The 14,381-nt window shown below is 38.2% G+C and overlaps 1 protein-coding gene and 1 long non-coding RNA gene across 2 annotated transcripts in view; one reads left to right on the top strand and one right to left on the bottom strand.

Moving 5' to 3' along the window:
- Window positions 1-14,381, bottom strand: part of DDX41 (DEAD-box helicase 41) — a 69,554-nt gene that overhangs the window by 27,094 nt on the left and 28,079 nt on the right. The window contains 3 exon segments of the mRNA XM_053717062.1: window positions 3,731-3,802; window positions 3,932-4,063; window positions 12,351-12,513. Of these exon segments, the coding sequence (XP_053573037.1) occupies window positions 3,731-3,802; window positions 3,932-4,063; window positions 12,351-12,513 (367 nt within the window).
- The window catches only part of LOC128662976 (uncharacterized), a 101,590-nt gene that overhangs the window by 64,219 nt on the left and 22,990 nt on the right, over window positions 1-14,381 (top strand). The window lies entirely within an intron of this gene.

Here is a 14,381-nt window from a genome sequence, read left to right as displayed (position 1 = left end):
CGCCATGACATAAAAGAAGCGATGTCTTGCGCAGCAACTCCAGATGGAGTTTGTGAGGAACCGCAGGGCACTGCATGTGTTAAAATCTTTTGTACACCTCCTTAATCAATCTGACTCATAATCTGACTCATAAGGCAGATTCTTAAAGACTTAACCCTTTGTTAATAAAAATTAACATAACTGTTACTGTCTCTTTAAATGTGGAAGAGTAACTTATTTATTTTATCTGATGACAGAAATGTCTGAATAAGAACGTGAGGAATTTCAACACTGTTAAACCCCCTTTACACCTCAGCCTGACCCAGCTGAGACGTCAGGCAGTCTCTACAATTCTGACCTTACTATAGCGCTGTCTTAAAGGGACAGTCTACACCAGAATTTTTATTGTTTTAAAAGACAGATAATCCCTTTATTACCCATTTCCCAGTTTTGCATAACTAGCACAGTTATAATAATATACTTTTAACCTCTGTGATTATCTTGTATCTAAGCCTCTGCAAACTGCCCCTTTTTTCAGTTCTTTTGACAGACTTGCAGTCTAGCCAATCAGTGCCTGCTCCCAGATAACTTCTCGTGCACGAGCAGTGTTATCTATATGAAATACGTGAACTAACACCCTCTAGTGGTGAAAAACTGTTAAAATGCAATCTGAAAGAGGTGGGCTTCAAGGTCTAAGAAATTAGCATATGAACCTCCTAGGTTAAGCTTTCAACTAAGAATACCAAGAGAACAAAGCAAAATTGGTGATAAAAGTAAATTGGAAAATTGTTTAAAATTACATGCTCTATCTGAATCATGAAAGTTTATTTTGGCCTAGACTGTCCCTTTAAGTGCAAAAACTCAGCTAAGAATTCCTCCAATCCTTCCGATAACCGGAAGAGATAGGAAAGATGTGGTTTCCACAAGGCGCACATACTAGAATTCCCCCGCTCCTTCCGATAGTCAGAAGTGTTAGAAAAGAGGAGCGCACATACACTGGCGACATTCAACAAGCTCCGCCCATCGTGGGCATTTCAGAAGCCAACTCCCGGTCGTCATAGTTTAAGTATAGGCACAGGGAGCTAAGAATAGAGTGCACACCATTATATTTAAAAATCTGCTAATCCGCTGTTATTACACATAAACCCCTTCACAATTGTGTCAAACAGCTCATTATGTGAGCTCCCAGTTGCCATTGCTTAAGTATAGCCACCGGAAGCAAAAGAACAGACTAACAGCTTCAGTATAATTCGATAGTTCTACATAACAACCCTTTAGAGCCTCTGTCAACAGTTAAAAACTTAATATAAAATCTCCTGGTCGGCTTTGATATTAGATATGAGACCGCCGGGAGATGAGGCACATGAAAACCCCAGTGCCTGTGTCCTAACTGCCCAAAAGTTCCCTAATAGACTAGGAGAATCTTCCACGTTCAATGAGGTCTAGAAAAATAATAAAGTGCCCAGACCTTTTTCTGAGATCCTCTACCCCCAGAAATAAAGTCAGCACTTACCTCATCTTCTGCCTGGCAGCAAGGCAGTTCCCAGGTTTAAGAGGTCCTCTCCCTCCCATGGCCCTGTAAAGACAACAAAAGTCCTGAGTAAAAATCCCTCAGGTTTTCAGGGTAAGGGCAGCATCAGAATATGGGAGGCGCAGTGAGAATTATGTCCCACAAGTTCCCATTGCTCTAAAGCCATCAAAGCTCTACTGAAGAGACTGATATGGACTACGGCTACACCCCATGACAAAGCAGCACAATCTTGCACTACTTTAAAAATAATAAGCTCTTGATTGAAGAATCTAATCTAACACCTCACTTCACCACATCCTATCACTAACGTAGGCAAAGAGAATGACTGGAGTGGGAGGGAAGGGAGGAGCTATCTAACAGCTTTGCTGTGGTGCTCTTTGCCGACTCCTGCTGACCAGGAGGTGAATATCCCATTAGTAATTAAGATGATCCGTGGACTCATCGTGTCATTAAAAAGAAAGAGACAGCGAAAGAGAGACAGCGAAACAGCTAGAAAGAGAGACAGAGAAACAGCTAGAAAGAGAGCGGTATAATGTTATTGTTTTAGTTAAATAAAACTATTTGAAGTTGTTGTTATTACGATGAGGATTACTTAAAACTGTACAACTAATCTGAAAAGTTTCTATTCTAAAAATGAAACCAGCAAGAATGAGTCTTTATACAGAAAACCATCATTTAAATCAAGTCTTACGGACTAGTTATTTAAATCATGATTTTTATATCAATTTTATTTAAATCAATTCCACCCGGCTATGTATTCCGACATGTAATATTTAATCGTCATTTGAGATAAAGGATTGATAATTGCATTGTGAGTTTTTTTATATTAGCAGTAAAACTTACATTTAACCAATGCTGGATTTTATCCTTTACCTCAAATCAGGTAATTGTCATTTTGTGAACAGTTATGCAACTTCTTTGGTGCTTTATTATACAGAATTATCCACAAAACCTGACAAAATGTGGATAATTATATTAATAGTTTTCAACTGGTCTGAAGAGAGCTCTTCACCCTGATCTTTTGTCTTACAATATTTGCTGCCAAGAAAATACACAAATAAATAAAACTTCTGCCTTATATATATTTTTTTCACCAATATGTTTCTTGGACAGAGGAGTTGCAACTATTAGCAGGAACAACCTTTATTAACGTTATTATAATATATTAACCTTTAAAAAAATAATACAGGGAGGTTTTATTTTGCTTCAGCATGTAAATACCCTTAAAGGGACAGTATGCACTCATTTTCTTATAACTGCATGTAATAGACACTACTATAAAGAATAAGATGCAAAGATACCGATATAAAAATCCAGTATAAAACGGTTTTAAAACTTACTTAGAAGTTCTAAGTTTAGCTCTGTTGAAAAGGTGGCTGGAAAGCAATGTTATTTAAAAATAAGCAAAACTATACATTTTTAAAAAAAGAAAAAAAACTTTATGGGCTATATAAATAGATCTACAAAACATTTATGCAAAGAAAAAATGAGTGTATAATGTCCCTTTAAAGAGACATAATACTCATATGCTAAATCACTTGAAACTGATGCAGCATAACTGTAAAAAGCTGACAGGAAAATATCACCTGAGCATCTCTATGTAAAAAAGGAAGATATTTTACCTCACAATTTCCTCAGCTCAGCAGAGTAAGTTCTGTGTAAAAAGTTATACTCAGCTGCAGCCCAGCTGCAGGTAAAAAAAAATAAAAAAAATGAAGAAATGAACAGCAGCCAATCAGCATCAGCAGTGCTGAGGTCATGAACTCTTTTACTGTGATCTCATGAGATTTCATTGTAAACTTCCTTACACTGAATAGGGAAATAACATGAGAGTGCACGAGGCTCAACCCTTCGGCTGTCCTGGGACAGACATACTGATATGCTGCTTAGAAGTCCTTTACAATGGGATGTGGCTACTGAGAAACTTTTGAGGTAAAATATCTCTCTTTTTTACATAGAGATGTTCGGTGATATTTTCTAGTCCGCTTTTTATAGCTATACTGCATCACTTTCAAGTGTTTAAACATTTGGGTATTATGGCCCTTTAAAAGCATTTAAATCTAAATTCATTTAAACCACCATATATTCCAATTAATTTGTATTTAAATTGAAAATAAAAATACGCCATTTAATTATTTTTAATCAAAACACAGTATAACTGACTAATAATTATAAACTGGAATAAATGACCAAAAAAAACAAAAAAAAAAAAAAACTTACAGGAGGGGGAGTCTTCTGCAAACATTCTAACAGATAAACCATCTTTGCTTCTTCCTTTACATATTCTACTTCCTACGGTGGGAAAAAACAAAACATTATATATAACAATGCAATAAATCTAATTGCCAATTTAGGAAATAATACAAATTTATTTGGGTCTATTTGACAGACAAAAGTTTAATTTGCCATCTAATTCCTTACCTGAATTACATCCAGACTGGCAGCACCCGCTCTTCCAACGTTAATAGTTATTGGTTTTACTAGGGCACTTTTGGCAAAGTTCTGGATCTTTTTGGGCATAGTGGCGCTAAAAAGCAAAGTTTGTCTCTGCCCCTGTAAACAGATCAAAACCATCATGGAAATTTTAAAAGGTCTCCAACCATATGAAGGAACATAATGAATCAAAAATTAAAGAGGATATAAGCTATAACTTAAATATTTTGTCAATACCACACATTTCATATTTAATGTTCTCGCCACAGTGATACGTTAAGGATTAAGGAGACGCTAGATTTATGTTCAATAAGATGTCTGGTTGCACACACGCACATACATATATCGCCATAGAACAAGCTACTGAGCTGTTTGTTCTCGAGACAGCACTTATCTTTCTGTATGTATTTCTAATATGATCCTAGGGAAGTCTCCCTAAGGGTGATAGGGGAAACTATGTGTGGACTGCTTGCCCAATGTGCTTAGAGGAATATGGCTGCACCTCACTGACGAGGCCCAGGGAAGGCCAAAACAATTGTCTTTGGACTAACCTTGTTAGGTGGGATCAAACTGTGAAAAGCACAAATGGGATAAAAGAAGCTGCTCCCAGGTGGTAAATCGCAATAGAACAAGTTACTGAGCTGTTCATTCCTAAGAAAGCACTTCACTTTCTGTATGTACATTGCCCTCCACTAATATGGGCACCCTTGGTAAATTTGAGCAAAGAAGGCTGTGAAAATTTGTCTTTATTTTTTAATCTTTTGTTTAAACAAATACACAAAAATACTCTGCTCTCATGGATATCAAACAATTGCAAACACAACACAGGTTTATCCAAAACAAATTAATATATCTTTGTTAAATAAGTATGGCATAATTATTGGCAATCCTATGAATTTATATGAGAAAATATATTTTAAGTATATTCCCATTGATATTTTATATTTTTTAGTACACCTGGGTGACTAGGAACAGGAAATTGTTAAATCATGAATTCCTGTTTCACAGGGGTATACATTTGAGGCAACACATAGGCCAAATGCCCTTAGTCATTCATCACAATGGGTAAGACCAAGGAATATAGCTGTGATGTGCGGTAAACGGTTGTTGAGCTTCACAAAATGAGAAGTGGCTATAAGAAAATAACAAAAGCATTAAAAATGCCTATTTCCACCATTATCGCAACTGGAAATATTATGAACCAACCTGGAAAAGGACTTGTGTCTATATTGTCAACGCACTGTGAAGAGGATGGTTAGAGTGGCAAAATATCTCCATGGATCACAGCTGGAGAATTACAGAAGTTAGTTACGTCTTGGTGTCAGAAAGTCTCCAAAACTACAATCCAACGTCACAAGTTGTTTGGAAGGGTTTCAAGAAAAATGCCTCTACTCTTATACAAAAACAAACTTAAACAACTTCAATTTGCCAGACACTACTGAAACTTCAAATGGGATCGGGTACTATGGTCAGATGAAACCAAAAACATAATTTATGTAAGAACTTACCTGATAAATTCATTTCTTTCATATTAGCAAGAGTCCATGAGCTAGTGACGTATGGGATATACATTCCTACCAGGAGGGGCAAAGTTTCCCAAACCTCAAAATGCCTATAAATACACCCCTCACCACACCCACAATTCAGTTTAACGAATAGCCAAGAAGTGGCGTGATAAAAAAGTGCGAAAGCATATAAAATAAGGAATTGGAATAATTGTGCTTTATACAAAATCATAACCACCACAAAAAAAGGGCGGGCCTCATGGACTCTTGCTAATATGAAAGAAATGAATTTATCAGGTAAGTTCTTACATAAATTATGTTTTCTTTCATGTAATTAGCAAGAGTCCATGAGCTAGTGACGTATGGGATAATGATTACCCAAGATGTGGATCTTTCCACGCAAGAGTCACTAGAGAGGGACGGATAAAATAAAGACAGCCAATTCCTGCTGAAAATAATCCACACCCAAAATAAAGTTTAATGAAAAACATAAGCAGAAGATTCAAACTGAAACAGCTGCCTGAAGTACTTTTCTACCAAAAACTGCTTCAGAAGAAGAAAATACATCAAAATGGTAGAATTTAGTAAAAGTATGCAAAGAGGACCAAGTTGCTGCTTTGCAAATCTGATCAACCGAAGCTTCATTCCTAAACGCCCAGGAAGTAGAAACTGACCTAGTAGAATGAGCTGTAATCCTCTGAGGCGGAGTTTTACCCGACTCAACATAGGCAAGATGAATTAAAGATTTCAACCAAGATGCCAAAGAAATGGCAGAAGCTTTCTGGCCTTTTCTAGCACCGGAAAAAATAACAAATAGACTAGAAGTCTTTCGGAAAGACTTAGTAGCTTCAACATAATATTTCAAAGCTCTAACAACATCCAAAGAATGCAACGATTTCTCCTTAGAATTCTTAGGATTAGAACATAATGAAGGAACCACAATTTCTCTACTAATGTTGTTGGAATTCACAACTTTTAGGTAAAAATTCAAAAGAAGTTCGCAACACCGCCTTATCCTGATGAAAAATCAGAAAAGGAGACTCACAAGAAAGAGCAGATAATTCAGAAACTCTTCTGGCAGAAGAGATGGCCAAAAGGAACAAAACTTTCCAAGAAAGTAATTTAATGTCCAATGAATGCATAGGTTCAAACGGAGGAGCTTGAAGAGCTCCCAGAACCAAATTCAAACTCCAAGGAGGAGAAATTGACTTAATGACAGGTTTTATACGAACCAAAGCTTGTACAAAACAATGAATATCAGGAAGAATAGCAATCTATCTGTGAAAAAGAACAGAAAGAGCAGAGATTTGACCTTTCAAGGAACTTGCGGACAAACCCTTATCTAAACCATCCTAAAGAAACTGTAAAATTCTCGGTATTCTAAAAGAATGCCAAGAAAAATGATGAGAAAGACACCAAGAAATATAAGTCTTCCAGACTCTATAATATATCTCTCTAGATACAGATTTACGAGCCTGTAACATAGTATTAATCACAGAGTCAGAGAAACCTCTTTGACCAAGAATCAAGCGTTCAATCTCCATACCTTTAAATTTAAGGATTTCAGATCCTGATGGAAAAAAGGACCTTGAGACAGAAGGTCTGGTCTTAACGGAAGAGTCCACGGTTGGCAAGAGGCCATCCGGACAAGATCCGCATACCAAAACCTGTGAGGCCATGCCGGAGCTACCAGCAGAACAAACGACCATTCCTTCAGAATCTTGGAGATTACTCTTGGAAGAAGAACTAGAGGCGGAAAGATATAAGCAGGATGATACTTCCAAGGAAGTGATAATGCATCCACTGCCTCCGCCTGAGGATCCCGGGATCTGGACAGATACCTGGGAAGTTTCTTGTTTAGATGAGACGCCATCAGATCTATTTCTGGAAGTTCCCACATTTGAACAATCTGAAGAAATACCTCTGGGTGAAGAGACCATTCGCCCGGATGCAACGTTTGGCGACTGAGATAATCCGCTTCCCAATTGTCTATACCTGGGATATGAACCGCAGAGATTAGACAGGAGCTGGATTCCGCCCAAACCAAAATTCGAGATACTTCTTTCATAGCCAGAGGACTGTGAGTCCCTCCTTGATGATTGATGTATGCCACAGTTGTGACATTGTCTGTCTGAAAACAAATGAACGATTCTCTCTTCAGAAGAGGCCAAAACTGAAGAGCTCTGACAATTGCACGGAGTTCCAAAATATTGATCGGTAATCTCACCTCCTGAGATTCCCAAACTCCTTGTGCCGTCAGAGATCCCCACACAGCTCCCCAACCTGTGAGACTTGCATCTGTTGAAATTACAGTCCAGGACGGAAGCACAAAAGAAGCCCCCTGAATTAAACGATGGTGATCTGTCCACCACGTTAGAGAGAGTGTCGAACAATCGGTTTTAAAGATATTAATTGAGATATCTTTGTGTAATCCTTGCACCATTGATTCAGCATACAGAGCTGAAGAGGTCGCATGTGAAAACGAGCAAAGGGGATTGCGTCCGATGCAGCAGTCATAAGACCTAGAATTTCCATGCATAAGGCTACCGAAGGGAATGATTGTGACTGAAGGTTTCGACAAGCTGAAATCAATTTTAGACGTCTCTTGTCTGTTAAAGACAGAGTCATGGACACTGAATCTATCTGGAAACCCAGAAAAGTTACCCTTGTCTGAGGAATCAATGAACTTTTTGGTAAATTGATCCTCCAACCATGATCTTGAAGAAACAACACAAGTCGATTCGTATGAGATTCTGCTAAATGTAAAGACTGAGCAAGTACCAAGATATCGTCCAAATAAGGAAATACCACAATACCCTGTTCTCTGATTACAGACAGAAGGGCACCGAGAACCTTTGTAAAAATTCTTGGAGCTGTAGCTAGGCCAAACGGCAGAGCCACAAACTGGTAATGCTTGTCCAGAAAAGAGAATCTCAGGAACTGATAATGATCTGGATGAATCGGAATATGCAGATATGCATCCTGTAAATCTATTGTGGACATATAATGCCCTTGCTGAACAAAAGGCAAGATAGTCCTTACAGTTACCATCTTGAACGTTGGTATCCTTACATAACGATTCAATATTTTTAGATCCAGAACTGGTCTGAAGGAATTCTCCTTCTTGGTACAATGAAGAGATTTGAATAAAACCCCATCCCCTGTTCCGGAACTGGAACTGGCATAATTACTCCAGCCAACTCTAGATCTGAAACACAATTCAGAAATGCTTGAGCTTTCACTGGATTTACTGGGACATGGGAAAGAAAAAATCTCTTTGCAGGAGGTCTCATCTTGAAACCAATTCTGTACCCTTCTGAAACAATGTTCTGAATCCAAAGATTGTGAACAGAATTGATCCAAATTTCTTTGAAAAAACGTAACCTGCCCCCTACCAGCTGAGCTGGAATGAGGGCCGCACCTTCATGTGGACTTAGAAGCAGGCTTTGCCTTTCTAGCAGGCTTGGATTTATTCCAGACCGGAGATGGTTTCCAAACTGAAACTGCTCCTGAGGATGAAGGATTAGGCTTTTGTTCTTTGTTGAAACGAAAGCGATTATTAGCCCTGTTTTTACCCTTAGATTTTTTATCCTGTGGTAAAAAAGTTCCTTTCCCACCAGTAACAGTTGAGATAATAGAATCCAACTGAGAACCAAATAATTTGTTACCCTGGAAAGAAATGGAAAGTAGAGTTGATTTAGAAGCCATATCAGCATTCCAAGTCTTAAGCCATAAAGCTCTTCTAGCTAAAATAGCTAGAGACATAAACCTGACATCAACTCTAATAATATCAAAAATGGCATCACAGATAAAATTATTAGCATGCTGAAGAAGAATAATAATATCATGAGAATCATGATCTGTTACTTGTTGTGCTAAAGTTTCCAACCAAAAAGTTGAAGCTGCAGCAACATCAGCCAAAGATAAAGCAGGTCTAAGAAGATTACCTGAACACAGATAAGCTTTTCTTAGAAAGGATTCAATTTTCCTATCTAAAGGATCCTTAAACGAAGTACCATCTGACGTAGGAATAGTAGTACGTTTAGCAAGAGTAGAAATAGCCCCATCAACTTTAGGGATTTTGTCCCAAAATTCTAATCTGTCAGACGGCACAGGATATAATTGCTTAAAACGTTTAGAAGGAGTAAATGAATTACCCAATTTATCCCATTCTTTGGAAATTACTGCAGAAATAGCATTAGGAACAGGAAAAACTTCTGGAATAACCACAGGAGATTTAAATACCTTATCTAAACGTTTAGAATTAGTATCAAGAGGACCAGAATCCTCTATTTCTAAAGCAATTAGTACTTCTTTAAGTAAAGAACGAATAAATTCCATTTTAAATAAATATGAAGATTTATCAGCATCAATCTCTGAGACAGAATCCTCTGAACCAGAAGAGTCATCAGAATCAGAATGATGATGTTCATTTAAAAATTCATCTGTAGGGAGAGAAGTTTTAAAAGATTTTTTACGTTTACTAGAAGGAGAAATAACAGACATAGCCTTCTTTATGGATTCAGAAACAAAATCTCTTATGTTATCAGGAACATTCTGCACCTTAGATGTTGAGGGAACTGCAACAGGCAATGGTACTTTACTAAAGGAAATATTATCTGCATTAACAAGTTTGTCATGACAATTTAATACAAACAACAGCCGGAGGAATAGCTACCAAAAGTTTACAGCAGATACACTTAGCTTTGGTAGATCCAGCACTAGACAGCGATTTTCCTGTAGTATCTTCTGACTCAGATGCAACGTGAGACATCTTGCAATATGTAAGAGAAAAAAACAACATATAAAGCAAAATTGAACAAATTCCTTAAATGACAGTTTCAGGAATGGGAAAAAATGCCAAAGAACAAGCTTCTAGCAACCAGAAGCAATGAAAAAAAGAGACTGAAATAATGTGGAGACAAAAACGACGCCCATATTTTTTAGCGCCAAATCAGACGCCCACATTATTTGGCGCCTAAATGCTTTTGGCGCCAAAAAATGACGCCACATCCGGAACGCCGACATTTTTGGCGCAAAATAACGTCAAAAAATGACGCAACTTCCGGCGACACGTATGACGCCGGAAACGGAAAAGAATTTTTTGCGCCAAAAAAGTCCGCGCCAAGAATGAAGCAAAAAAATGAAGCATTTACAGCCCCCGCGAGCCTAACAGCCCACAGGGAAAAAAAGAGTCAAATTTTTGAAGGTAAGAAAAAAATGATTAATTCAAGTGCATTATCCCAAATATGAAACTGACTGTCTGAAAAATAAGGAAAGTTGAACATTCTGAGTCAAGGCAAATAAATGTTTGAATACATATATTTAGAACTTTATAAACAAAGTGCCCAACCATAGCTTAGAGTGTCACAGATTTACTTACCCCAGGACACTCATCTACATGTTTGTAGAAAGCCAAACCAGTACTGAAACGAGAATCAGCAGAGGTAATGGTATATATAAGAGTATATCGTCGATCTGAAAAGGGAGGTAAGAGATGAATCTCTACGACCGATAACAGAGAACTTATGAAATAGACCCCGTAGAAGGAGATCACTGCATTCAAATAGGCAATACTCTCCTCACATCCCTCTGACATTCACTGCACGCTGAGAGGAAAACCGGGCTCCAACTTGCTGCGGAGCGCATATCAACGTAGAATCTAGCACAAACTTACTTCACCACCTCCATCGGAGGCAAAGTTTGTAAAACTGAATTGTGGGTGTGGTGAGGGGTGTATTTATAGGCATTTTGAGGTTTGGGAAACTTTGCCCCTCCTGGTAGGAATGTATATCCCATACGTCACTAGCTCATGGACTCTTGCTAATTACATGAAAGAAATATAGCTTTTTGGCAATAAACACCAGAGGTGGGTTTGGTGCACACAGAGAGGTAGCTATATTGAAAAGTATCTCATACCCACGGTTAAATATGATGGTAGCTCTTTAAAGTTTGGGGGCTATTTTTCTGCCAGAGGACCTGGACATTTTGTTAAGATACATGTCACCATGGACTCTATCAACTATCAACAGATATTAAATGAACACCTGTCAAATGGGCCGTGGTTGGATCTTCCAGCAAGACAATGATCCAAAACATACATCAAAATCAACACAAAAATGGTTTACTGACCAGAAAATCAAGGTCCTGCCATGGCCTCCCCATTCCCTTGACTTAAACCTCATAGAAAACCTGTGGAGTGAACTGAAGAGGAGAGTCCACCAGCGTCAACCTCAAAAGTTGAAGGAACTGGAGAGATTCTGTATGGAGGAATGGTCTCAGATCCCTTGCCATGTATCCTCTGTATTCTCCAACCTCATCAGGCATTAAAGGAGAAGATCTAGCAAACGTTCACTAGCAAGCACTCCGGATCCTATAGGGGATTGAGAAAGTCACGTCATGAATGACAAAACGCGTTTGGCTTAACCTGCTATGATTTTATAATTCAACAAATAAGCTTTTGTTTTCATCTGAGGATTTACTTGAGTGCAAGGATATCTTCTATACTTCTACTATTATAGGAGCTGTTATCTTGGCCAAGGAAAGTAGCACAAATTATTGACTAAAAGGGTGCCAATAACTGTGCTACACATATTTAACAAAGATTTTTTTTTTTTTTGGATAAACCTGTGTTGTGTTTGCAATTGTTTGATATCCATTAGAGCGGAGTATTTGTGTATTTTTTTAACAAAAGATCAAAAGGTTAAACAAAGAGAATTTTTCACAGCCTTCTTTGCTCATATTTACCAAGGGTGCCAATATTAGTGGAGGGCACTGTATATATACACACACACACATTCATTATCATTAAGAGCACATTATCAAATTCTTTCAGTGATAAGAAAACAATTTAATCTTTCTTCCATTAAGCAGAAAGCTGCAGCAAATTGTAGGGTAAGTACCTTAAAGTAGGAGAAGATTGTCCTGATGTCTTCCTCAAAACCCATGTCTATCATGCGATCAGCCTCATCCAAAGCCAAGTAACGGCAGATATCTAAACTCACCATCTTCTTCTGCAGAAGGTCCATGAGCCGACCAGGTGTTGCCACCATCATATGCACCCCCCAGGAAAGAGAAAAGTAAAAGATAAAGAAAGAATATTTTCACTTCCACTAACATTGTAAAATAAAGTATATATAGATTATATTATATATACTCTCACTTAGTCCAGCAGCTGCCAGGGTGCTAGTATGAATATAAGTATAATAAATGAAGCTTGCACTCTCTGAAGTTTTCAAAAACTTTTACTGTGAAAAGTAGTGACGTTTCAGGGACAAAGAATCCCCTTCCTCAGGCACAGTCTATACAAATCCAAAATATTATATAGCTACAAACAAGTAAACCCCACCCCCAATTAGGACCAAAAAAAACGCCAAAAGGTAGTCATGGAAACCACCTAATCACATACCGCCAGATTAAGTGTTGCGGTATGGCTTTTAACACTGAAAAAATGGCAATTCCAGCATAATGGCTAGGAACGCATATGTCGTGTCGGTATAGCTGTAACGCAAGCATTTTAGCCTGTAATGCAACGTCCATTTGTCCAAGACGATTTTGTGTGGGATTTTCATAGCGCTGGTATTACAGGTTGTGCGTTCCGGCTAAAATGCTTGCGTTGCACAGCCTATACCGAGACGATCCATACCGCCATCTGAGACCAGTAGTTATGGATTTTGCGAAACACAAATGTTTCACAAAACTCATAACTAAACTGTTACAAAGTACACTAACACCCATATTCTACCTATTAACCCCTAAACCGCCACCGTCCTGCATCGCAAACACTATATTAAACCTATTAACCCCTAATCTGCCGCCCACCCACATAGCCAACACTATTTAAATATATTAACCCCTAAGTAGTTTAAAATCCAAAGAATGCATAGGCTCAAAAGGAGGAGCCTGCAAAGCCTTAAAAACCAAATTAAGACTCCAAGGAGGAGAGATTGATTTAACAACAGGCTTGATACGAACCAAAGTCTGAACAAAACAGTGAAAATCGGGAAGATTAGCAATTTTTCTGTGAAATAAAACAGAAAGAGCAGAGATTTGCCCCTTCAGGGTACTTGAAGACAAACCTTTATCCAAACCATCCTGAAGAAACTGTAAAATTCTAGGAATTCTAAAAGAATGCCAAGAGAATTTATGAGAATATATAAGTTTTCCAAACCCGATAAATCTTTCTTGAAACAAATTTACGAGCCTGTAGCATAGTATTAACCACTGAGTCAGAGAAACCTCTATGAATAAGCACTAAACTTTCAATTACCATACCTTCAAATTTAGCAATTTGAGATCCTGATGGAAAAAACAGCCCTTGAGACAGAAGGTCTGGCCTTAAAGGAAGTGGCCAAGGTTGACAACTGGACATCCGGACAAGGTCTGTATACCAAAACCTGTGAGGCCATGCTGGTGCTATCTGAAACACATGCAATTGTTCCAATATGATCTTGGAGATCACCCTTGAAAGGAGAACTAGAGGCGGAAAAATGTAAGCAGGTTGGTAAAACCAAGGAACTGCTAACGCATCCACCATCTCCGCCTGAGGATCCCTGGATCTGGAAAGGTACCTGGGAAGCTTCTTGTTTAGATGGGAAGCCATCAGATCTATTTTGGGAGACCCCACATCTGTACAATCTGACAAAATACATCTGGATGGAGAGACCACTCCCCTGGATGTAAAGACTGACGACTGAGATAAACCGCTTCCCAATTGTCTACACCTGGAATATGTATCGCAGAAATTAGACAGGAGTTGGATTCTGCCCAAGAAAGTATCCGAGATACTTCTTTTATCGCTAAAGTACTGCGATGATCGACATATGCCACAGTTATGATATTGTCTGTCTGAAAACGAATAAATAATTCTCTCTTTAATAGCAGCCAAGCCTGAAGAGCCCTGAAAATAGCATGATGTCAAGGTATATGTGAAG

Source organism: Bombina bombina, chromosome 6 (assembly GCF_027579735.1).
Source record: "Bombina bombina isolate aBomBom1 chromosome 6, aBomBom1.pri, whole genome shotgun sequence".
NCBI lineage: Eukaryota > Metazoa > Chordata > Amphibia > Anura > Bombinatoridae > Bombina > Bombina bombina.
Note: the sequence above shows the minus strand (reverse complement) of the source record. Positions and strands in the feature narration are given on the sequence as shown.